The sequence below is a fragment of the Hippichthys cyanospilos genome, chromosome 7 (genome assembly GCF_059441005.1).
Source record: "Hippichthys cyanospilos isolate Australia breed blue-spotted pipefish chromosome 7, RoL_Hcya_1.0, whole genome shotgun sequence".
NCBI classification, from domain to species: Eukaryota; Metazoa; Chordata; class Actinopteri; order Syngnathiformes; family Syngnathidae; genus Hippichthys; species Hippichthys cyanospilos.
Window position 1 is genome coordinate 3,217,079 of NC_142375.1, and position 26,681 is coordinate 3,243,759.

At 44.9% G+C, this 26,681-nt stretch overlaps 1 protein-coding gene across 6 annotated transcripts in view; it reads left to right on the forward strand.

The window, feature by feature from the left end:
* The first annotated feature begins 884 nt into the window (after nt 1-884).
* The window catches only part of LOC148420671 (striatin-like), a 30,612-nt gene continuing 4,815 nt past the window's right edge, over nt 885-26,681 (forward strand). For 2 of the 6 annotated variants that reach the window (XM_088418995.1, XM_088418999.1), the window contains exons 1-16: nt 885-1,187; nt 3,690-3,793; nt 6,565-6,638; nt 6,819-6,903; nt 15,997-16,149; nt 16,835-16,922; nt 16,985-17,096; nt 18,889-18,990; nt 19,058-19,192; nt 21,148-21,272; nt 21,460-21,635; nt 22,310-22,357; nt 22,438-22,559; nt 24,812-24,979; nt 25,406-25,546; nt 25,623-25,724. In XM_088418995.1, the coding sequence (XP_088275121.1) occupies nt 990-1,187; nt 3,690-3,793; nt 6,565-6,638; nt 6,819-6,903; nt 15,997-16,149; nt 16,835-16,922; nt 16,985-17,096; nt 18,889-18,990; nt 19,058-19,192; nt 21,148-21,272; nt 21,460-21,635; nt 22,310-22,357; nt 22,438-22,559; nt 24,812-24,979; nt 25,406-25,546; nt 25,623-25,724 (1,933 nt within the window). In that variant the 5' untranslated portion in view covers nt 885-989. Of the gene's footprint in view, nt 1,188-1,256; nt 1,424-1,455; nt 1,714-3,689; nt 3,794-6,564; nt 6,639-6,818; nt 6,904-8,109; nt 8,184-15,996; nt 16,150-16,834; nt 16,923-16,984; nt 17,097-18,888; nt 18,991-19,057; nt 19,193-21,147; nt 21,273-21,459; nt 21,636-22,309; nt 22,358-22,437; nt 22,560-24,811; nt 24,980-25,405; nt 25,547-25,622; nt 25,725-26,681 lie in introns of those variants that run through there. The other 4 variants (XM_088418996.1, XM_088419000.1, XM_088418997.1 and 1 more) reach the window with 4 other exon arrangements.

The window sequence follows — 26,681 nt, forward strand, 5'->3', positions numbered from 1 at the left end:
ATTACGGACAGCAGGAGGTGCTGCAGGCGCTGCATTTACCATTGTCCGTAGCTATAACAAACATGGCCACCAGCCATGTAATGTAATGATAATTAGACCTATGATTACATTTAAAACTTACTCTTCATCATTAAGAACACATTCATTTGTAAGTTTTTGCAATTAACAATAATTTAATTTAGTCCTTTTTGATAAAAAAAAAAAAACGGTTAAATCTTACACACTGTCGCTTTAACAGAGGAAGTTAAGGGGGTAAGTGTGTGTGAGTGTGCGTCCGGCAATTTCAACGTCACTGTGATTTCAGTAGAAAGGCGGGGGCTAGGTCGAGTAATAGCTAAGCCAACGGCTAGGTTTTTTTTTTTAAGCCAACCAGCTGGGTAGCTAGCTAGCTGACAGACAAATGGATGGATGGTTGGGTGCATATTAGTCCAGTCCACACAAGGCTTTTTTGCGTTGAAGAAAGCTCTACAGGGAGTACAGTATGTGTAGTTTTTCGCATGCGCCAGTGGGAGCTTAGGTGCATTATGGTAAATGCAGCAATACACACTCCTCCTCCGGCTGTGCTAGCTATAACAAACATGGCCACCTTCGGAGGAGTGCCACCCCTCATGTAATATAATTTAATGATAACTAGACCTACAATTATATTTAAAACATACTGTTGGTCGGACTCTTTTTTTTAAAATTTATAATGGTTGAATGTATTCATTTTTAATGAAAAAAACGGTCTAAATTGTACATATTGTCACTTTAACACCAAGCGAATTACAGTTACAGTACAGTACATTTTACGTCTTAACGCGGCGGTTGGACCGGTTTGACTTTTAATTTGAAGGTGAAAAAGTTTTATTGTGAAAGTCGTGAGCGGTCACGGCGTAGTTTCCGCTCGCTAGCTTGGCGACGTCTCCCTTAGTTCGGAAGCAAGAGGTAGTGCCAGCGCACGGACGGAATCAGGACCCCCCCGCGGCCGCCGAACCGCGAGGCCGGCCATGGACGAGCAGGCGGGCCCCGCGGTGCTCCTCGGCTTGGCTGGCGGGGGCGGGGCCGCCCAAGCCCCGCGGCCCGGTGACGGCGAGGCGGCCCGGGCTCGCTACAGCATCCCGGGCGTCCTGCGCTTCATCCGGCGTGAGTGGGCCCGCTACGAGATGGCTCGGGCCCAGTGGGACGCGGAGCGCTCCGAACTGCAGGTACCCTCTCGTGACGTCAGTCACGCGCGGCGGAGTCGCTTGACGAACCGGCGCCGTGGAGGCGAGCAAGCGCTCCTATTGGGTCACTGCCAGTACCTGCGGTGGGTGGACTCGAAAGGGAACAACAACAACGAGTTGGGCTGGTGCTGACGCTGCCAAGTACCTGGGATACGAATCATTCTGCCTGACCCGATTGCGCCTTTCTGTCGAGATAGCGATGGAAGTTACAGATAAAAGTGCGTACAAGAGGGCGATTGACGAATAGTCTATCTCAGCTCATCAATCGCTTGAAGGTCAAACGGTCACGTTTTACTCCTCTCAGCAGTGAAACAGATGCAATTTCTTTCTTTCCTTGCCCATGCAAGCACGTCATGCAAAGAATCAATGCAGTGATCCCTCGTTTTTCGCGGACAGTGTCGACCGGAAACCCAAGGAGGAACGTCAAGTAACGTCAGCCCCCACCACCCTTCCACACCGAAATTTTATGCATGTGCATGTGGCAGGGACGTGCGGTCAGGGGAGGCAGGTGAGGGTCATCTTGACAAGTAAAAAAAAAAAAAAGAATTATAACATTACATTTCTATTAATATTTGTCCACTGATTTTTATGTAAGACTATTTTCAAACATTTGGTATCGTTAAAATCGCTGAATTTGCCTATTTCCCGTTCAAATACGGGGATGAAACGAGAGGTGAGGCAGCAACGAGTCAAGCTTCATCTCTGAATGCGCAATAATCACAAACTGGGTTGATTACGTGCAACTGGCACATGCTGCTTGCCGTATATCTGCATGTCGCCAATATTGCAGATACGTTTTTTTGACCTGATTTTCCACAGTCTGGCTAGTGTCTTTAAAGTTTAATGTTTGTTAGTGACCTATTTAGTTTTGCTGATGGGAAAACCGCAGTGAAAGGGCACAGGGTGAGGCAGATAGTTCTCTGCCGCAATGAAGAGGACGTATGTGAGCAAACGGGTACTTGTTGCGGCCTTCTTCTACGCAGAGGCACCAGGCGAGTCAAGCGCTGTTGGTTTTGTATTTTGCGACGTCGGACTGCCAAAATGGAAGAGGATTATAGATCTAAGTTTAAAAATTTCTCAAAACTGGACTTTCAGTCAAAAGTGGACGTGATTAACACAGGTAGACCAACGCCAGAGCTTAAAGGGTTGCTTTAAACTACGGGAGAGAAGATTACGCGCTCTTTTCAAACGGAATGGTTGCCCATCGAAAAACCGTCTTTACTGTTTTCCCTGCCTTTTGTTCTTTGTCTTTGCCTTTGTTCTCAACTTGTGACAATGTCTGGACTAACACCGGATATTGCGCATAGACTTCATCTACAAATAAGGGTTAAGACACAAACAGTTTTAATATCAATCTTATAAAAAAAAAGAGAGAGATTAGACTAAGGGTCAAATCTAAATTCTGGCCTTCAATTAAATATTCTTTGTTTTTTTTCATGCTTTTCGTTAATCAATCTGTATTGAATTGATTTAAGTATCAGAATAAAAGTTTTAAAAACCAACAGTTTACACATGCGCCAAAATGGCAGCCAAACACTATTTTTGTTTAAATGAAACGTCTCAACTGGTGTCAGCAGTCCCCTGACTTCAAGATGCCACCAGATAGCGTTAGTGCACTATTTTTGTCGGCATGAAGTTCCTTAGCTCACCCAGTATGGGTGTCAGTACGCCATTTCTGTCTACTGTTGGTCCCTCGCTATAACATGGTTCACTTTTTGAATGTTTTAATTGCAACTTTACTTTTTTTTTTTTTTTACAGCATATGTGAATTCCCAGAACACACATGCGCTGTTAAAAAAAAGTATGTGTATTCTGGGAATACGCATACATAAAGATGTTAATTCAATGTTGAATTATGGTCAAACTGGTTGATATTTGGTTAAGGTAGATGATCTGTGAAATACATGCGAGTTACAATCATTAACAATTACTATTATTATTTCTTATGTGTCCAATCTATGAAGGTTGGAAATTTGGGAGTGTTTAAATGTGAAACAAATGTTAATTCCCATCTGAGCAAGTGTTTAAAGTGTATTGTGCAGTTTTTTACAGCCTTAAAACGTGTATTATAATTGTAAAAAAATAAAGATGACTACTTCGCGGATTTGGCCTATCGCGGGTTATTTTTACAACGTAACACCCGCGATGAACGAGGGACCACTCTTCATGAAACTCATCAACTCATTTCAACATCGTTTCCTGGCCCCAAGATGCCACAGGATGACATTAAATGAAAATTTACTTCAATGTAATTCCTTTACTGCAAGATGCCGCGGAGTGGCGTTATTGCAACACTTTTGTCTAAACGAGCATCCCTGACTGGTCTCAACAGAGTTTGCCCGTCCCGAGATGGCACCAAAATGAAAGCACTTGAATGTGGTTCTTTGACGGCATGATGCCAAACCAGACTTTTTCACGTTTGCAGTTTGGATCATTTGAGTGCCAAGTTGTCCAAACAATGTAGACGTTTTGTTATTGTCCTAGGCTGAGATCGCCTTCCTCCAAGGAGAGCGACGAGGCGAGGATAACCTGAAGAAAGACCTGTTCAGACGCATCGGGATGCTGGAGTACGCCCTCAAACAGGAGAGGTTGGTGGCGGAGAGGAGCACGAAATCTAGTCCTACGCAAAACATTTTTGCATCATACCATTTTGATTAATCAGTCGATTGTACCAATATAATGGACGGAATTACTTCTTTTGAGTTACTTACAATCACATTCATAAGAATTTAATTACAGTGGTACCTCGGTACTCGACCGCCTCTATACTCGACCAAATCGGTGCTCGACCAAAAAATTCAAGTAGATAATGCATCGGACCTCGAACAGATTTTCGGTTCTCGACTAGCTGAGCCGAGCCGAGCCGACACGAACGCGCTCCTCGGCCCTTCTCGCCCAGCGGGTAAGCGCCAGATCAACCCAGACCGCCAGCGGAGTAAGACGTTTGTTCGAGTACTTCTTCCCGGATTTAAACTTTTTCGTGTTGCTCTAGCCCTTAATAATGGGTCCAAAGAAAGACAGTGATAAGGGGAAGGCAAAGAGGAAAACAATGAGGACCACTATTGAACCGAAGAAGGAAATTATAGCAAAATATGAACGTGGTGTACGAGTGTCCGACCTCGCGTCGCAGTTAGCTAGCGTCATCATGGAAGGAGTAACTCCCTCCCGTCCTCTCCACATCCATTCCTGTATGCCATCAACCACTCTCCAAAACGTAAGTAAATTATACAAAATGGTTTATAATGCTTTATTTATCTTTATCTTTATCTTTATCATGTACTGCTTGTGCACATTTACTTGTGCACACATACTTTCCATTATTTCTTATGGGAAAATTGCTTTCGGTGTTCGAACAAATCGGTGCTCGACCACCACCTCAGAACGGATTATGGTCGAGTACCGAGGTACCACTGTACTTGACTGCTCATACTTTACAAATAAAAAATCTCAGCAACCAAAATTGGGAATTTTTGTTGATGCATTAAGATTATTGCTAATGCTTTTCGAGTAGTTTCTTGCTAAAGGGCGACATCTTCAGTGCTTGAGCGTAACTGCGTTCGGGATGGACCCGTGCCATCTCCGCTATTGATCCCTGTATGTATGGAGGACCGAAAGTACCAATATTCATTAAATAATTGAACTATTCAGTAATTAAATAAAAGTGTTAATAATCAATTAAATGTTTCAGTAATTAATTACAAGTATTGTTAATTAAATAAATGTGTCATTAAGTCAATAATGAATTGAAGTTCATTATGTCCTTAACATTTATTAAATGACACTTACATTGTAGTAACATTTGTTTAATTAATGACATGAGATATAATGTTAGGTGTTGCATGATATAAAACGCTGCCAGGCAACAAAATAAAAGCTTCCCTTTCAACATTTAGTTCTTGGATCAAAGCCTTTTGTCAACCAGAAGTCCCACATTGCATAGCAAGAACTTTACATGATGGGAATCAGACTAAGCCACTCAGCTGTCTGTTAGCGCCCCTGGTGGTTTTGGGGTCCCAATACTTAAGTTTCTTTTGCACCCTGTTGGCCTGTTGCTGATGAAAGGATTCATGCAAAAATCGGGGGAAATGCATGATAAAGCATTGGGTTTTCAATACGTGTGTTACGACCTTAATCCGTTCAGCGGCTAGGCTCGTAACTCGAATTTGCCGCATGACGGGCAATCCAAACCTATGTTAATTAGTGAATGCGTGCAACGCGTGCAAAAACCTTAGGTAAAAACATCACGACTTTATACACATATTAAAAATGAGTAACATAATCTACTGTACAGTTAAATTAAATAACATAAATATACAAAGGAAAAATGACATTTACCTTTGCGGCGACGTGACTTGAGCTGGTGGTGGGTGGAGGCGGAGGGGAGCAGAAACAAACTTTTTTTAATCGAGAACATATCATCGGCGATTTCCTTCTCTTTAATCCATAATAGAAGAAGCCTCTCCATTTTGTTGTTGACCGAGGTCCGTCCCCTGGCAAGGAAAGTCTTGCCCTTAAAAGATTGTCAAGCGGTTACGGCCATACTCACGAGCAAGGTTAACTATGCGTGCGCCTCCTTCGTATTTTTTTTACTATCTCCTGCTTGGTTTCTATTGTCATCATCCTCTTACTTCTTCCTTTAACGCCACTTGCAATTTTAGAAGCCATGTCTAACAGATAAAGTTTGCAAAGTCTTCACAGCACACCGACCAGCTCGTGCCATCAAGCTAGATAAAGGCGTTCGGCCAATAGCATATCGGCATTTCTGTGATTGACGTGACGCCGGCCAATAGCATATCGGCATCTCCGTGACTGCCTTAATCGACCAATAGCATATCGGCATTTCCGTGACATGCAAGAAAAGTTGTTTTTGTCGATGCAGCAAAGCGAAAAAAATAGTGCGGACACACTGACTGGCATGTTGGATGGTTCGTAAAACGAAAGGTTTGTGCGTAAGAGGGGGACAAAAAAAATGCCGCGGTCCACGTCGTAAGATGAAAAATACGTAATACAGGGGGTTCATTCACCGGGGGCCCACTGTATATCTAAACTTGACAATAATTCCAATTTTGAATGGCAGTAAGAGAGCCCGACATGGGCTAAAAATGACATCTCGACCTTTCGTTTGAAAGCATTTAGAGGGGACGCCATATTGAAAGTCCACGTTTTGACAATCCATGCAATATTTCCACCCCCTGTTGTGTGTTTTTTTTTTTTTTTTGGTATGCATTTCCTTTGATATCACACATCAAAAACATCTAAAAGTCAAAGTTGTGTCAAAACTCCCTCCAGGAGTTAAATATGCAAACACTTTCTGATGGGCTTTGATTTGAAAACTAATAATGTGTGTGTGTGTCTACAGATCCAAACATCACAAGCTGAAATTTGGCACAGAGTTGACCCAAAGAGACGTCAAAGCACCTGCTTTTCATTCGGGTGAGCCGCACACATTCACACATTTTGTGTGTTTTTAACAGCATCTCTTTGAAATGCACTCTCAACTCACTTGTGTGATGATTGCGCCAATGATGAAGCACAAAAGGAACATCGCAAATTCTCACATCCTGTGTGTATGTGTTTGTGTGCTGTGTGTGTGTGCATTCGTGCGTGCACCAGATGAGGCCATTGACACAGATATGCACGAAGCTGTAAACAGCAGCTATCAGCTGAGCTGGAAGCAAGGACGGCAACTCCTTACGCAGTCAGTATACACACACACACACACACACACACACACACACACACACACACAATTGGGCCCATTACACAATCCCAGCCCGAGTTCCTAAGATCAGCCATTTTTTGTTACTTCACTGTGCATATGTAGTAAACTATATCAATGGCGAAAGGTAAGCAGAGCTGCAGTGTTAGCGCTAGTGAACTTTTAGCTAACAGCGCTGCCACACTTGTGTTGACCGGTTGTGTGCGGGAATGCTAAGCAACCTATGCTAATGTGTTGGTTGTATTAGACTGCTAAGCTAACCATGATAACCTGGTGCCAGGGTTATTGGAGCGCAGTGCAGGAACGTTAAGCTAACTATGACAAACTGATGACTGTATTATTTGAATGCTAAGCTAACATGCTACTGTGTTGGCTTTATTATAATGGTAAGCTAACCATGCTAACCTGGTGCCAGGGTTATTGGAATGCAATGTCCATAGTGCATGAGGGAATGCGAAGCAACCTATGCTAATGTTTTGCTGGTATTATAATGCTAACCTAAGCATGTTAACCTGATGCCAGTAGTGTTGGAGTGGGGTGTCCTTATTGTGCTAGAATGTTAAGCTAACTATGATAACCTGATGACTGTAATATTTGAAGTGCTGAAGGAGCGCTAAGCTACATATGTTAATGTATTGTTATTGTTAATGTATGAGTTGTCATTCGCAGTTGACTATGCTAACCTTTTGCCAGTTTGATTTGAGTGTGGCGCCCTTATTGTGCAGCATGTTAAGCTAACTACTGTATGTGAATTTGTATTGTTTGAATGTTAAGCTGTGTCTTGGTTGTATTATTGGACTGCTTAGCTAGCCGTGCTAAGCTGTAAATGGGATTTTTGGAGTATACTGCCTGTTGTGCACAGGAGTTCTAAGCTAACAATGTCAAGGCGTTGATTGCGGTATCTGTCTCGTCTTGCACTGCTCCCGATGTGGCTGGACCTATTTGGATTTCAAACTAAAATTGGGTGCGACCTTGTGATCAAAGTTTGATCCAGTCAGGGAAAACACACACACATACGAGCAAATGTTTGTAAATAGAGAATCGAATGCTTCATGCCGTGTGCCCCCTTTAAGATGCTTTCACACAAACAAACACTGTGTATGCGTGAGTGAAAGGAGGCTTGTTGCGGTTGGCACCACGAAATGGATGGCACAGGCCGGTACGAAGGGGGGGCGGGGGGGGGGCTTTGGGGTGTCTTCACCCAGGAACAAATAACATTGAAGTTCGTGGATGATTAGGAGCTGCTTCTCGCCACCGAGGTCAGTCTGAACTTCTTTTTTTCATAACGACCCTCAAAAAATGAGAACGCTAAGATACTCACACATAAACTGAGATGTGGCTTAACCCCGGAGGGAAATTTTGACCTAACACGGGTTTTTTGATGTTTTTGATTTGAATGGAAACACTATGTAGTAGGATAAAATATTGCATAGATTGTCAAACCAGAACAACTTTCAATATGCCACTTATCTGTCTCTTCTAAATGCTTGCTAATGGGAGGTTGAGAGGTACATCCTGCGCATGTAAAATATCGGGCACATTTAGTGCCGATAAAAAATGGAAATGTTGTTATTTTTGTACATATTGAAAACCTTATATTTTATCATCTATTGCCCCCGATTTTTGCAAGAATCCTTTCAACGGCAACTCACGAACTGGGTGCGATATAAATTTTTGTGTTGACACCTCAAAACCAGCGGTTGCTGAAAGCGGCAAACTTTGACTAACCTTTACAAGCCTTTTAATGACTTCATTGATTAGCTTGGCCTGGACTCCCATGGTCCAAAAGTCTTCAAAAGTCTTAATTCTCTAATCAAGACATATAAACTATTTCAATTTCATAAATATATAAATATACAACGTAGTTACTTTTGCTATTATCACACTTTTTATAATTTTTTCCATGAAGGGGCTGTAGGTTCCCCCCCAAAAATGTACGAAGAGAGCTAATGCCACTGAACAAAGGGCTGGGAGATTGAAAATAAAAATATATTCATATTTGATGACGTTATGACCCTTCCAAAGTCAGCCTCAGTTGGGTGATAATAAATCACCAGGTCAGTGAAAAATCCCAGGACACCCAGGGTTTATGACACAGTGAAAAAAAAAAAAAAATCACCACGGCATTGTTTTCTTTTTCGATCTGTTCTAAAAACTAAATAAACAAGAAGTGATTATTTCAACATATTATAAACATATGATATGCTGCAAATGATGAACACAGAAAATAGTTGAACTGTTTTGACATAACATTAGAACGGAGATCCCTAACCACCGGTTCGTGGCCCGGAACCGGTACGTGGAACAACTGGTACTGGGCCGCATCTGAAATAATGATGTTTTGGAACTGATTTATATACCCTTTAACAGTTTATTCGTGCTTTATTTGCTTGATCTTAGTTTTATGGCGCTGCCTCTGGCCGCTAGTCATATTACATTTTGTAGTGGTGCGGCTTCAGCTGAGTAGCACCTGTCGCAGCCCCGGTCCACCATAAAAATTGGGGGCCAAATTGGCTTAGAGTGGTCATCTCCCAGCCGAATGGCCGTGGGTTTGATCCCCCGACCAGCAAGACCATGTCTAAGTATCCTTGAGCAAGACACTGAACCCCCAGTTGCTCCTGATTCTGCGTCATCAGGAGGTAAATGACTAGTTAGTGTAAAGCGCTTGAGTACCCTAAGTAGAAAAGCGCTATATAAGTGAAAGTCCATTTTACCATTTAAAAATTTCAAGCTTTAAGTCAGGGGTGGGCAACTCCAGGCCTCGGGGGCCGGTGTCCTGCATGTTTTCCTGTTTTCTCTCTCAAACACACCTGAATCAAATGATTAGGATTCTTCTCAAGCTCCAGCAGAGCTTGTTGATGAGCTAATGGTTTAAATCAGGTGTGTTAGGGAGAGAAAACTGGAAAACATGCAGGACACCGGCCCTCGAGGGCTGGAGTTGCCCACCCCTGCTTTAAGTGGTACGTGGTGATAAAATGGTTGGGGACCCCTGCAGAAAAATGCCAAGCTCAATAAATCTGGACCAAACATATTATTGTGCGCTACATGTTACGTCGCAAGCTAATCTTGGAAGACAATGTTGAAACTCGGCTAACTGTGATTGAGTGGAAAACTAAAGTTTGGAGCTAACTTCTGGATCAAATCTTGCTATTCAATGTTTAAATGTAAATTAAAAAAAAAAAAGGAACAAACAAGAAAGGTAACGTTGAATCTGATTGTGGTTGCTAGCTATCACAAGATAGGCTTCAAATGTCAAATGTTCATTTTTATACAGTGATACCTATTCTTACGAACGCTTCTTGTTACAAAACATTCAGGTTACGAAACGCCTGTGCAGGAAAAATATTGTCTCTAGTTACAAAAGAACATTCAAGATATGAAAGGCGACATTGTTGGCGTATAATAATGAGAGACAAGAGACCAGCGCTTGCTTGAACAAGACACCAATTAATGTCATCACAACTCTCAATGTCTATTTGTTACAGTTTTTGATGCATTTTTATCATTTATTAATATACCAGCTGATCTTGTCCACTAACGAGACACTAGGTTTTTTTTGCACCGATTTTTACTGTGGTCTTGCACTTTTCATCTTTATTCAGTTCACCACACTTCCCACCAAAGATTTACACTGTACAACTAACAAACATAAAATAAAACATTAACAATGGCTAACAATGTACATATTCACTTAAAAACACATTTGTAGACATATCACTTTGGGCTGTCGCGTTTGACGTTAGTGTCGTTAGCGTGTCGTTGGCGCGTCGTTAGTGCGTCGTTGGTGCGTCGTTAGCGCGTTGTTAGCAGTTTAGCTAGTGGGCTTTGCATGACTGCAAACTAAATTGAAGTAAATTTTCACGCTCAATATGATCCAAAAATAAATATTAGTGCTGCCGTGAACTTGTAAATGATGCCAAGATAATTGGAAATGTAAAATAAAACCGTACAAATAAAACAACCTAAAAAGGTCTCTTTCTGCACTTTTCAGTAACGCAGTAGCACCACCTCAAGGCAAACAAAAGAACTGTATTCATATTGTCAACTGCCACAATTAATAAGATTCTTTGAAATGGGTTAGGAGTGTTTTTTTTTTGTTTTTATTTATTATTATTATTATTTACATTATATATTTCGATTAGCATGCACTAATATAATTCTCAAATGTATTTGTTTCAATTTTTAATGCATTTTTATCATTTATTAATATTATTTAAAGCAGTGGTTCTCAAAGTGAGGTCCGTGACCTGACTACAGAGGGTCCGTGAAATAACTTGGGTTATTAATTTAAAAAAAAAAAAAAAAATCTCGAGAGACATAGTCCCTCCAGCGTGTCTTGGGTCGTCCTGGGTCGTCCCCGGGGCCTCCTTCCAGTGGGACATGCCCGAAACACCTCACCGGGGAGGCGTCCAGGGGGCATCCTAACCAGATGCCCGAACCACCTCAGCTGGCTCCTCTCAACGCGGAGGAGCAGCGGCTCGAAGCTGAGCCCCTCCTGGATGACCGAGCTTCTCACCCTATCTCTAATGCTGCATTCAGATGGTGCGCGTCGTGTACGCTCTACGCGAGGCGTTTTGTCGCGAGGTGAAAATGAAGTTCACTTTTCACGCAACAGTATCACGCGAGGGGAGGGGAGTAAGCTTGGTGTACACTTTATAGTGGATCCGGAAAGGAGAGCATTACTGAGAACGTTCACTTTTCCGGGAGCCTAAATTTTCTCCGACAGCACCTTAAGTATTCTTTTTTTACACTGCGCGTCCCTCGCTTTCACGGCAATACTCGTCTGCCAAAAAAAAAAAGTTTCAATGTCGCAATCAAGTGGCCAATACCGTGCTAAATACTGTACTGTCAGTGCTGCGCTATCATTAGCTTAGCACAGTAAGTACGGTTCAACAGCTGTTAAAAAAAGGAAGCAAACGCTGCAAATACCAGTTGTCCCAAGTTCTCCCTTGCGCCTTTCTACAAGCCAGGTGAGTGCTCCTGTTTGGCTCCGTTTTGTATTGAAAGCTCAGCTGGCCGTGTTGGATCGCTCCCGGTGACCGCAAAGCAGCCGCCATGATTCGTTGTTGCCCCCTGCTTGAAACATTGAACATTCCCAAAGCTGATTGGCTGACGCGACGCGACACGCAAAAAAAGTTAAATTTTTTTTTAACTTCTCGCATCATGCGTAACTACGCGCCGCGCGTCGCTTCATCGTGTCCGTCGCGTCGCTCGACGCGTCTTTGCGTCCGTCGCGTGAACTTCATTGACTACAATGCAAAACCGTATGCTCTTCGCACTCCATCTGAACACGGCATAAGGGAGAACCCGGACACCCTGCGGAGGAAACTCATTTCGGCCGCTTGTTTCTGGGATCTTGTTCTTTTCGATCATGACCCACAGCTCGTGAGGTGAGGGCAGGAACATAGATCGAGTGGTAAACAGAGTGCTTCGCCTTTTGGCTTAGCTCTCTCTTCACCGCGACAGACCGGTGCAGAGCCCACATGACAGCAGACGCCGCACCGATCCGTCTGTCATTCTCGCGCTCCATCCTACCCACACTCGTGAACAAGAACCCGAGATACTTGAACTCCTACACTTGGGGCAGGACCTCATCCCCGACCCGGAGAGGGCATTCCACTCTTTTCCGACTGGGGACCATGGTCTCAAATTTGGAGGTGCTGATCTTCATCCCAGCAGCTTCACACTCGGCTGCAAACCGCTCCAGTGAGAGTTGGAGGTCACGGCCTGAAGAAGCCAATAGCACATCATCCGCAAAAAGCAAAGATGCAATGCTGAGGCTCCCAAACCGGACCCCCTCAATGCTTCGGCTGCGCCTAGAAATTCTGTCCATAGGTAATGAACAGAATCGATGACAAAGGGCAGTCTTGACGGAGTCCAACCCTCACTGGAAACGAATTCGACTTACTGCCGGAAATGCGGACCAAGCTCTGACATCGGTCGTACAGGGACCGAACAGCCCGTATCAGGGCGTCCGGTACCCCATACTCCCGAAGCACCCCCCACAGAGATCCCCGAGGGACACGGTCGAACGCCTTCTCCAAATCCACAAAGCACATGTAGACTGGTTGGGCGAACTCCCATGCACCCTCGAGGACCCTGCCAAGGGTGTATTGCTGGTCCACTGTTCCATGGCCAGGACGAAAACCACACTGCTCCTCCTGAATCTGAGACTCAACCTCCCGACGGACCCTCCTCTCCAGCACCCCTGAATAGACCTTACCGGGGAGGCTGAGGAGCGTGATTCCCCTGTAGTTCGAACACACCCTCCGGTCCCCCTTTTTATAAAGGGGGACCACCACCTCAGTTTGCCAATCCAGGGGCACTGTCCCCGACATCCACGCGATGTTGCAGAGGCGTGTCAGCCAAGACAGCCCTACAACATCCAGAGCCTTCAGGAACTCTGGGCGGATCTCATCCACCCTTGCCACCAAGGAGTTTTTTGACCACCTCAGTGACTTCAGCCCCAAAGATGGGAGAGCGCACCTCGGTGCCCGAAGACTCTGCTTCCTCAGAGGAAGATATGTCGGTGGGATTGAGGAGGTCTTCGAAGTATTCTGCCCACCGATTCACAACGTCCGGAGTTGAGGTGAGCAGTACCCCATCTCCACTGTACACAGTGTCAATGGTGCACTGCTTCCCCCCTCTGAGATGCCGGATAGTGGACCAGAATTTCTTCGAAGCCGTCCGGAAGTCGCTCTCCATGGCCTCACCAAATTCCTACCACACCTGAGTTTTTGCCGTGGCGACCGCCGAAGCCGCTCTCTGCTTGGCAAGCCGGTACCTGTCAGCTGCCTCTGGAGTCCCACAGGCCAAAAAGGCCCGATAGGACTCCTTCTTGACGACAGCTCGACAGCACCCCTTGCCGCCACGACAGACACTGACCACCTTACGGCCACAACTCCGATCAGCCATCTCAACAATGGAGGCGCCAAACATGGTCCACTCGGACTTAATGACCCCCGCCTCCCCCGGGACGTGGGATAAATTCTGCCAGAGGTGGGAGTTGAAACTCCTTCTGACAGGGGACTCTGCCAGACGTGCCCAGCAGACCCTCACGATACGTTTGGGCCTGCCAGGTCTGGCCGGCATCCTCCCCCACCATCGGAGCCAACACACCACCAGGTGGTGATTAGTTGACAGCTCCGCCCCTCTCTTCACCCGAGTGTCCAAAACATGCGGCAGCAAATCCGAGGATACAACCACAAAGTCGATCATCGAACTGCGGCCCTAGGGTGTCCTGGTGCCAAGTGCACATATGGCCCATGTTTGAACATGGTGTTCATTATCCGTGATGAGCACAGAGGTCTAATAACAGCGCATCGCTCGGGTTCAGATCGGGGGGGGGGGGGGGGGGGGGGGGCGTTCCAATCACACCCTTCCAGGTCTCACTGTCATTGCCCACGTGAGCATTGAAGTCCCCCAGCAGAACGAGGGAGTCCCTGGAGGGAGCGCTCTCCAGCACACCCTCCAAGGACTCCAAAAAGGGTGGGTACTCTAAACTGCTGTTTGGTGCATAGGCACAAACAACAGTCAGGACCCTTGCCCCCACCCGAAGGCGGAGGGAGGCTACCCTCTCGTCCACTGGGGTAAACCCGAATGTACAGGCGCTGAGCTGGGGGGCAACAAGAATGCCCACACCAGCTCTGCGCCTCTCAACGTGTGCAACTCCAGAGTGGAAGAGAGTCCAACCACTCCCGAGAGGACTGGTACCAGAGCCCAAGCTGTGTGTGGAGGTGAGTCCGACTTTATCTAGGCAGCCTCGCACACCAGCTCAGGCTCTTTCCCCGCCAGAGAGGTGACATTCCATGTCCCAAGAGCTAGCTTCTGTAGCCGGGGATCGGTGCGACAAGGTCCTTGCCTTTGGCTGCCGCCCAGCTCTCTTTGCACCCGACCCCTATGGCGCCTCACACAGGTGGTGAGCCCATGTGAGGGGGGACCCACGTCATCCCTTCGGGCTGAACCCGGCCGGGCCCCATAAAAAATGTAATAATTTTGTAATTTGTTAACTAGATTTACATAATTCACGTCATCATTAAAGAGCTTGATTATTTAGTCACATTGTTTAGTCAAATATTTGGCAGCAGCCTGTTTGGGGGAAATTGACCCAGTTTTTTATGTCGAGTGTCCAGTTTAAGTCCAGTTTGGTAATTTTTATTTTGTAAACTTCAGTATAGCTGAAAATAATGTATATTTGTTGTCAAATTGAATATGTTGGTGAATAAAAAGAGGCACTTTTGTTTGTTTGTTTGTTTTTCTTGCTTTGTTTGCACAAACATTTTGTGTTTGTTTTATTGCCTTCTTTATTATTTGGTCAATTATGGAATGTAGTCTGCTCAGGGAAGTGACTTTCATAAGAACTCAATTGTGTAGTATTACTATGCATATGACAATACAGTTCTTAAAACTTGAATCTTGAATGAGGTCCTTGGAAAATTTGGTTCTCCAAAAAGTTTGTGAACCCCTGACTTAAAGGGTTTAGGAACATTTTGGGGGGCTTGGAACAGATTAGGCTATTAACATGTAAAAAGCGGCTCTACTACAAAATTCCCATCATTAAATGACTTCTGGACCAATTAATTTCGTAAGTAGAGGTAGCACTGCACTTGACATTACAAAATTATCTTGCGGGCCAAATTAAACCCGTTCAGGCTCACGGTCCAAAAGTTTGACACCAATGACCAGAAAGTTTTCTTTAGACCCCGGTCCGTCATTTTGCCAAACAAAATTTCAATCAGCAATTCTTTTCAAACAGCTTGTTTGTATGACCCTTTTTGCTTTCCAGCAACAAAGAGGAAATAGCGGCCGAACATTTGACGCATTGGGACTGACTACTGTCATATTTGATGACGACAAATGAAAACTTTTTCCTATTGGTCTGAAGGGTGTCAGAGCGCCCTCTAGTGGACAAGCGGCACAAGTACATCTCCTTGCGTGCATTTATGGTTTGGATGAGTAAGTGAGAAAAATATAGTAGCAGAACTTTAGGAATCTTTACACGTCGGCCAATAAAGTTGTCCAGTGATGACAACGATGAAGCAAAGATCGCACCTGACATGCCCATTCCCACAGGTACCTCCAGGAAGTGGGCTATGCGGACACCTTCTCGGACGTCAAGTCCGGGCACGTGCGCGTCCTGCTGGGCCTCGACGACGAGACAGAGGACACGCCCGAGCGCCTCTTCGCCTCCGTCCCGGAGGACGACGCCGGAGGTAGTGTGGCCAGGTACGACGACCGATCCCAAGCCGCGAGTCTCCACCATTTTCAAGCGTCTTCTTTTTTGTCCCCATGCCATGTTGTTGCAAACATTGATAGGTTAGGACAGAGGTCCCTAACCACCAGTCCGCGGCCCGGTACTGGCCCGTGGATCAACTGTTACTGGGCCACATGGGCCGCAGCCCAAAATAATAAACTTTTTCCTGTTTTATGTATCATTTGAGTTTGTAAAGCTATTCTATTTTTAACAAACTTTTATTTTGATGCACCCACACTTAATTTTTGTTTATTTTTCATTAGATGTCATTTTTGAGACATACCGAACAATCGATATGGGTCAGGCCTTTCTGTCGAGCGCTGCGCCAACAAGCTGCAGCAAATAACACATGGACGTGAATGCCATAGCCATATTGGGCTTTTATTTTGAGAACTTTCCTCAGGGCGCTGCTTGTGTTCCCATTGGCTTGACGCATCCAAATCTCCACTCACTGCTGGCTGAGGACGGGACGTATGGCACATTCAGATGCGTTCGGACATTTTAAATATGTTTAAAATACGGACGTTTTGAATCAAAGGCCATGGATGTATTAAATATTAGTAACTAATAATAACAAAATCAAAATAATAAGAAGAATAATCAAAATTAGATTTGGCCTAGAGAAGGTCCAAATGTAGCCTCCCATTCTCCCCACAGAGTTGAATCCTCCCACTCGGCCTCCATCTTTGAGGCCTTCAAATTGACTGAGAGGGCCGAGGACGGCGGCGACTCAAGCGTCTTCCAGGTAAAAGCAAGACGCACACTTTTATGACAATTCTTGCTCTTATTGTGAAACTCCCCCTCAAGATGGTGAGGAGGAAGTCGCCGCCGCCGTCCGCCGAGCTCAGCGAGCGCCCGGATGCGGAGGAGGCCCTCAAGGGTTTCGATTTCCTGTTCGGCCAGGACGTCGGCCAATGGGGTGAGAAGCACATCTCTCGGCATTTCACATCTCGTCTCTCGGTAACCATTTTGGGAGGGTTTTCGATGACTTGTTCATAATGTCGGAACCGCACCGCGTCATCTGGCCTGTTCCAGATGACTGTACATTCATTATATTGCTAACTACTTCCCAATAATGCCACTGCTTCCTCATATTTGCACTTTTTCATACTAACGTATCTCCTAATATTTTGATGGGTTACTAATATTCTGATAGCTCAGATAGAATAGAATCTGATCGGTTCCTAAAATTTTGATATGTGATTTTTGGAGCCCATTCAGAATACTCTCACCCATTCCTAACATTATGGGATATTGGAGATTGTGGAGATGAGCTCTTGGAAATGTTAAGGCATCGATCTTGGATGCACAGATGCTAAGCTAGCTATGCTACTGTGCTGAGTGTCTTATTGATATGTGATGTCCATCTTGTGCGCGCCAACGCTGATTCTATTATTGAAGAGTGCCATTTGCCTGGCGCGGCGAGATGTTAAGTTACCTATGCTAGCGTAATTTTTTAATAAAGAGATAGGTGTCCATTTTGTGTGCCGAGCTACCTATGCTAAAATGTTTGTTGTATTTGATTGTTATTAAAGAGAGGTGTCCGTTTTGCCTGGGAAGCTAAGCTAACCATGTTAACATGTTGCTAGTTTTGTTGTAAAAGTTCAGTCAAAATGATCTGACACATTTGTAGGTTTAACAAAAGACAAATAAAGAAACAAAAAAGTGTTTTTATTTTCAAAAAGTGCATATAATGCCATTTTTTTTCATTTAATGCCTTTTTGTTTTGTTTTTGTATAGTATTTATTTTTTGTTTCTTTTTCAGTTGATGCCATGAATTGGACTGGTGAACATCACGCTTTCACTGTGGAAACGTTTATGAAAACAAACAAATTTGTAACTGCAACACAACGAGCGTTCCGTTCGCACTTCAAACTTGGGAGACATGATCCTGTACCAGCTCATAACACGGTCTTGTTATTGCTTACAAGCTTCAGAGCGACTGGATCTGCATTGAAACGAAAATCAACTTTCGTGAACGCCCAGTGTGTCGACAATAATGGATCCCATTTAACTGATTTAATTTTCAAAACCTAATGAAACAGAATGGCATTATATCCTTTTTTTTTTATACTTTATTTGTCTTTTATTGAACCTACAAAAGTGTCAGATCATTTGCCTGACCCTGTATATGTTAGGAGGAATGCTACGCTAACTATGCTAAGGTGTTGGTTTGTATTATTCATCATTTTTTTAAGAAGTGCCCAATTTGCGCCAAGAGATGCTAAACTGGCAATGGTAAGGTCTTAGTTTGTATTGTCCATCATTATTTTAAAACGTGTCTATTTTGCACAAAGGAATGGTAGGTTAACTATGCTAAGGTGTTGGTATGTATTATTTATCATATTTTTAAAAAGTGCCCATTTTGCAGCAAGATTTACTAAGCTAACGATGCTAAGGTCTTGGTTTGTGCTGTCCACCATCAAAATTTTAAAACATGTCAATTTTGTATAGAGGGATGCTAAGCTACCTATGCTAAGATTGTGTTATTAAAGAGCTAGCCACCCATTTTGGACCAAGAGATGCCAAGCTAACGAAGAGATGGTCTTGATTGTATTTACTACAATTTCAGGTCAACTTTAGGTCAACTTTGCACTGCGCTAAGCTATCTATGCTAATGTGTTGATCGCATTGTTTCTGTCGTTTTTAAACAGAGCTGTCCATTTTGCGCATAGGGACACTTAGCTAACTGAGCGAAGGTGTTGTTGCAGATGCAGAGGCGGCAGCGGCAGCTTGGGACGTGGACGCAGGTGTGATCGCGCAGCTGAAGGAGGAGTACCGCAAGGAGCGGCGCGGCAAGAAAGGTGTTAAGCGTAAGTTCTTCTTCTTCTGCTCTCGAGAGTGACACAACCCAATGCAGCCATGCTCTTTTGTCTCCAGGCCCCAACCGCTCCAAGCTACAGGACATGCTGGCCACCTTGCGAGACGGCGAGGAGTTTCCCGACGCGCAACCGCCCCCGTCGCCCCCGGCCTGCCCCGCCCTCGCTGGCGGCCTCTGCCAGCAGGAACTGGACGGTGGGTAGAGGTTGTGTTTGGAATTGTTTGTTCATGACCTGACTGTCACGCCAAGGAGCTTAACTGGCTTTGTTTACTTCCGCTCTTTCCATCTTGTATTGTTAGGGTTGTGATATCTGTGTATGTTTGTAGCCCTTAAAAATGTAAGATATACAGTGGTGGGGCGTCAGGGCCTGCATGGCTTTCTCTGATGGCCTAACATAACCTGACATCATTATCATAACTATGATAAACCATAGTAATTATAATAACTATAATGAAAGTCAATTTCATTTTGAATTCATTTTTATTAAATATCCTGAATATATGTTTTTCTTTTCTAAAATTATTCTCCATATTCTGTTCTTTTCGTGTCATATTATATCCATTTGGTTATTCTCCTTCTCGTGTTGTAGTTTTAAGTTGGTGTTTTTAGCCAATTAGAATTCAGCTAACTCGTGTCACCTGGCTGTATGTAATCTGTCTGCTCCCGGAGGGGCTAAAGCAGACATGTCCAAAGTCCAGCCCGGGGGCCAAATGCGGCCCGTGGTCAATTTCCATCCGGCCCGCAGCCTCCGTCATAAAATCAATAACGTCTGGCCCACATGGAGAATAAATACCTAGGGCAGCAGCGCTGTTACCTGCGTGTGCTAAATGCTGCTATCTATAGGCTCAATTAGGAACAGCAAATTAGTATATGAGTAATTGACTGTATGAGCCCCTAATTTTCTAAAATGGCGACAATCAACAAAAGGAGGAAAGTTGAGCTGCAGTGTGACGCAGTGAGCTGCGGTCAGCACCAGCAGCTTTATATCGCCAACTTTTACTGACAGCTGGATAAAGACAAGTTTCCGAGAGATTCGAGCATTTGGTAAGAAAATGCTAAGCTTGTTCGAGTCGACGTATTTGTGTGAGAAGACATTCTCGGTTATGAGCTTAAATAAGAGCCGTGTGAGGACACGGCTAGCGGACTCTCATTTACAAGATATCTTGCGCGTCCATACTACTGCCATAGAGCCACACCTGGCCTTTGTCCTGCCCTCCAGATCTCAGTTTCACCCAACACACTCATGCGGACAAGTCATTTTTCATTTACGATAAGTCTGAAAACGTTTTCACTCCAGAATAATAACCATTTAAAAATCCAATCAACATTTATAGTTACTAATTTCATATTTTAAATGAGCCCAGAACTTGTTGATATGACGATTGTTCATTTCTCTGTTATTGTGTTTAAAAATTCCATAAATATTAAGCTGCCGTGGTGAGATATTTTTTTATCTTTCAAATGTAATCTGCACCTAAGAGTACAATTACTTCTTTTCAACTGCAACTGCGGTGCAATGTTCAACCAGCAAGCTATGCGGTGTTTGCTTTGGCTGATTGCGTCAAAGGCGTAGCGTAGCTATTACCTAACCTATTCCTACTTGGCCATTTTTATGGGTGGGTGAAAAGCATTGTGAGCTGGACCTTGCTGGGCTACCAGGGGCGCTAACCATGGCAAATAGTTCTGCCGGTAAAGAGAGGTCCTCAATGTGCTACGGTGCTTTTAAAAACGTTTTCGGAACAGCTGAGTGAATACACTGTACATCTCAGTGCGAAGAGAAAGAGAGCATGAAGATATCAAGAAAAATCGGGAGATATTGAAAAGACTGATTGATTGTGACCGCCATTTGTTTTGGTGAGTCAAAGTCTTTTGTTTCTTTATTATTTCATTTTCAATATGTTGTGTTATTTTATTTCGTTCATATTCAATTAATTGTAAAGAAATAAAATGATGTTCTTATATTAAACTTCGGTTTGCAATTTGTACTTAATACAATTTTGTGGATATTTTTTTCAAATTTGGATTATTTTTCTTTAAGTTTTGACAGCATCACGTATAATGACACGTTTTAATGGCTGATGCGGGTTCATTGATGTTTAAAAGCTCCGGGGGAGTAGCCAGTCAAGATTGTGTATGTCTGTTCCCATAGACTGCGTCGCATTTCTGCCGTCTACGGGTGATTCATTCCTCCTGGATGGTGTGGACGAGGCAACAGGACAGGGAGAACTCCCTGGACCTAAAGTGGCCGATGAGGATGACGGCGCAGGCTACCAGGTGAGGCGACAGCACCCGAATGTGGCCGTGTCAACAGTTTTGATACGGCCGGTGTCAAAACAGAAATGTTGTTCCAAAAGTTCCCCTTGCATGGCAATCACAATATTAAGGGCCACTAAGAAGTGTCTAGGTTGCGCAGCATTGCCAAGATGCCTGAGCGCTAACAGCCATGGCCTTTGGGGCGCAGATTAGCAGCAGTCAGGATGTGCTGAGGAAGACGTGGAGTGCCAAGTTCACACTCCGCGGCCATTTTGATGTCCTGCGCGGGCTGGCCTTCCACCCGGCCGAGCCCGTCCTCGTTACTGCCTCCGACGACGGCACCCTCAAACTGTGGAACCTGGACAGGACCACACCCGCCAAAAAGTAAGATGCCGCCCCAGCAACTTGCGCAACTTAGGTTTTCCAATGTGGACCCATTCTCAGACGGGCACCGTCCCAAACACAGATTCCTAACAGGACTGGGGCCATGATTGAGTTGGACCGAGCGCGAGGTGATCAATTCGTCTGCCGTCCAAGAAACATACAGTACAATTGACTGACAGAGGGAGACAGACACCAAGGCCCATTGGGATGCGCTACGCTAAGCGCTCCGAGATCTTAGCAGAGATAAGGTTACATAGGGAAAAAAAAAAGTCTTCGGTCATGCCCCAAACAGAGGGTGTGGCTCAAGTCTGGAAAAAAATCCCCGCACATGCGACAACAAATGATGTTGTGTGTGTGTTTGTCTAAGAGTGTTGAAGAGACAATACTGTCTGTTTGCAACATTTCAAATTCACATAATGTCTACAAAGGCGCCATAGTTAAGGAAAAGTGAATGTTGTTCAAGTTAAGTAAGTGTTGCTTTAATTGGGTGAGGCGTTATTAGCACAAACGTTCGGCCACGGCTATCCATGCAATTGGGCATGAGCGCAAGGAAGCTGAATGGGAAACAGGGATGGCGTTTCGTAATGACCTTTCGCGGGCCAGCGCAACTTGTCGTTTGCTGCAATCTGAGATGCGACACGGACGCTCAGCCCTGCTGCGCTCTGCCTCTTTAGGTGCGCCTCGCTGGACGTGGAGCCCATCTACACCTTCCGAGCTCACAGGCAAGTCCCGTCCGCCGGTCCGCCGAGCGCCGTGACGCTTTTGATGACGGTGTCGCCCGTTGTCTGTGTGTGGCCGGCAGTGGCGCCGTTCTGTGCGTGGCAATGAGCGCAGGGGGCGAGCGCTGCTTCAGCGGGGGCGCAGACGCCACCGTCCGCAGCTGGAATGTGCCCGCCTGCGACACTGACCCCTACGACTCCTACGGTACTCTCCATCTCCTTCGAGATTGTCCATCCTCGTTTGCACACAGGAAAACTGTATTACTAAAACCGATAAGATCTGTTGTGGCGTGAATCCGAGAAAAGGGTCTCCTTGGCATAATCGACAAAACATCACGGCTCGGTTGATTCTGCAGAGTCAGCTGTTTTAATAGAATTCACTCTTAAATATTGGACTTTGGGTTTCATAACTATATTAAACAAAGACATTCCACGAGACCAGGGGTTAAGGTTTTTGTTACTCAAGGTTGTACCACATTATTTTCATTGCAAAAAACAAGCAGAGGGAACCGACGTCTAAATCCATCTGTTCACAAACAGGGACATTAAGATGAGATTTATTCTGTGTTAAGAATTATTCAAGCGCTCCAGTCGGGATTGTTTACTGACTTGTGTTATTTAATTTTGAAATAGCTGCTTTTAATCTGGAACTGTATTTCCTGTTTGCGATTGTCATTTAGCTTTTAGCGGTGTTCGTGTTAACCAAGGTTGTTATCTTCTTGCTGTCAAGAAAAGAACTAACAGACTGACCCAACGTTTGAGTCCATCGTTGTTTACATGCAGGGCCATTAGGTTGATTTATTTGGTGTTGAGAATTCTTCAAGCGCTTTATTTTTTTCATGTTCAGTTAGATCTTACTTTGAAAATTTTGTGCTTTTAATCTCACTTAAAGCATAATTCTGTCTTCACACCATAAGCGAACGCAGTTAGATCTTACTTTGAAAATGTGAATTTTTTTACCTGAGTAATTGACTGTATGAGCCCCTAATTTTCTAATGCTGCGTTCAGATGGAGCGCGAAGAGCGTACAGTTTTGTATTGTAGTCAATGGAGTTCGAGCGCCGGGCGCGATGACGTGTCGAGCGGCGCGATGACGCGATGGAGCGACGCGCGGCGCATAATTACGCGTGACGCGAGAAGTTAAAAAAATGGAACTTTTTTCGCGTGTCGCGCCGCGTCAGCCAATCAGCTTCGGGAAGTTCAACGTCTCAAGCAGGGGGCAGGACTGAATCATGGCGGCCTGTTTGCGGTCACCCGGATCTATCCACCACGGCCAGCTCGGCTTTCAATACAAAAACTGAGACAAGAGCCCTCACCTGGCTTGGAGAATGACAGAGAGGGAACTTGGGATAACTGGCACATGCAGCATTTACTTTCTTTTTTAACAGTAGTTACTGTGCCAAGATAGCGATAGTGCAGCATTGACGGAACAGTACAGTGGGTCTGTTTATGAGATTAATCCGTTCCGCTGTTGGGACTGTAGCACAAATTCACCGTATGGCGGGCGATCCAAACCTATGTTGATTCATTAATGCATGTAAAACCCCAGGTAAAACATAAAAATAGTATATAAATTGTGAGTAAAGGTGCTGTAGGAGAAAACATTGGCTCTGCTATATGCCAAAAAAGTCAAAAAATGTTTTCCGCGGGGCTCTTCTTTCCAGATCCACTGAAAAGTGCATAACAAGCTCACCCCCCCACACCCCTCGCACAAATATGTGAACAAGTTAAATGCCGGCAGTTAACCCCCCAGACTTTCACCCACAGATCATGTCAAGGTTACTATGTCTCCAGCTGATTCAATTATGAGTGCACCGGTTCGAGAACACGGACATGTATTCCATTTGACTCGTTCATCGTTGTCTTTTGCAAAAAACACGCAATCATGAACTTGATGGAACACATATGGTGCGTAACTTCAGGTATTTATGGCAAAAAGAACTTGAGCGCGTCGCGAGGAAAAACAAGTGTTTGGAGTGCATTCAATGTTACGTGGGCGCAGCATTCACTGACTGCACATGATGTGGGAAATCTGACACACACTTAACCTGCAAGAAATACATAACTTATGGATATGAACACAGGAAAATATGAAGATGACATTTATTCTGTTTTGCTATTGTTTTTACATTGTTGCCAAAGTGTTGACGTGTAACATAGAAAATACCAGAATTCGACCCTAAAATTAGGGGTGCATCTTAAACACAGGTGCGTCCTATATTTGGGAAATTACAGTCATCTGTTCTCTCAGTTTATCTATTAAAAGAGCTTCATCTAATGAACAGAGAGCACAGATTAGGTAACTGAAGGGAAGCGATGAATAAACCTAGTAATAAACTGAAGCTACAGATGAGTGCGCAGAACTAGAAGGAGTTCCAAAAGGAAGTTAGAAGGAGCTAAAGGTGAGTGTGCGGCAGGCCTCAAGTCAAGCTGTTCCTTTTGTGGTGTGCCCGCGCAGGGCTGTCGGTCCAGCGCGGGGTGCTGCGCGGACACACGGACGCCGTGTGGGGCCTGGCTTATAGCTCCACCCACCAGCGGCTCCTCTCCTGCTCGGCCGACGGGACGCTACGTCTGTGGAACGCCACCGAGGCTTCGCCGGCGCTCGCCATTTTCAACCGCCGAGGAGGTAATGTTGCCACATTTGCCACGGCAATCAACATTTTCAGGCCTCCTCTGGCTGCCTCATTTGCCATCAATCATGTCATGCCACATATTCTGTTCTGGCCGTGTGATTATTGTCACAAAAACATGGCAGCTCTCTCACTTTTTCTTTTTTGAAATATTTGGAAAATGAAAACCATCTCCTATTTTGACACAAAATATCCAATACTAGGTTTACGTTAATCACGGCGAAAAGATTTTTGCAGACAAACAGTTGATTGGATGCAATTGATGAGGAAGAGGCAGCTCCTTGACTCAACTCTCCAAGCTGCCAATCAATCGTACCGTGCCCTCTTTACGGTTCATTGGTAGCTATTGAAGTCAAGAAATCAAACAAATAAAACCCAAAAGAACATGTGACACTGCGCCGGCGCCAACTGTGCTTTGATAGAACTGGGCGTTCCCACCTCGGTGGACGTGTCGAGCGGCGGGCCGGCTCATGTCGTGGCGTCATTCACTGGCGGCCGCCTCGCCGTCTTTGACATGGAGACGCAGCAGCCGGTCGTCAAGATGGAGTCGTCGGGAGCGTCCGGTAAGCCCGGCGGCCCGCGCAAAGGCATCCCCGTTTCATCCACTGACCACTCGGTGTGTGTTTTTTCCTTGTTGAGGCGTCCCTGGTCAAATCAACAAAGTGCTGAGTCACCCCACGCAGGCCGTCAGCATCACGGCGCACGAGGATCGCCACATCCGATTCTTTGACAACAACACGGGTACGTGGTGTGACGTAATGTGGTGTGGCATGCCTCCGCTTTCTTAATGTCTATAATCCAAATCCAACTATTTGGTTTTATTCGGCGACGTCAGGTCAAGTGCATTTGTCCCAAAATTTTTTGACCCGGTTTTTGCCTTTATATAAAAAATGATGCAATAAACAAAAAAGCATTCTAGCAAAAAATGTTCAATGATTCTGATGCTTAGATTATTATTATGATGGTTATCTTATATACGGGTCATTTGGGCCCACCACATGGGTGTCACGGGGGACCACGAGCCCGAACAGGATGCGACCGACAACCGAGGGGTTGGGTTCAAAGAGTTTATTACAACAGAAAGCGCACGTCTGGCGTGGAAAATAAGGGTGTCCAAAAAGGGAACGGGAAAGTACAAACAAAAGTCACAAAGTACGAAATAAGGGAGAGACGAGAACGTCTAGGAGGGATCAGTCCAACTGAGTAGTAAGGCAACGAGGGGGCGGAGGCTACAGGAGAACGACTAGGAACAAAGTAACAACAAAAAACATTAAGCGAGCAAAAAATACAACTAGAGAAAAGTACCAACCAAAAGATCACAAGCGAGAGGGACGCGAGGCACAGGAGCTTACTGGGCGAAGGAATAACCCAGCGTCGCTCTCCTGTAACGACCAGCCTTAAAAAGACCCCGATGGGTAATGGGGAACAGGTGCGCAAGGCTGGTGACCCCGCCCCCTCGTGGCACAATTGAACACTGCCTAGGCACAGAGCAAACACACACACATGATAATGGGGCTCACCAACCAGCAACGTGTCACTGTATGTAGACACCCTAACCTGTAGTTTGCAATTATTTTTTACTTATTCTTACATGTCCTAACCTAGAAGCATTTTTGACCAACTGAACCATTAAAAAGTAAAATCAATAAATAATAAATTTAAATTGGTCTTTGGACAAATTTCCTCAACATTTCAACC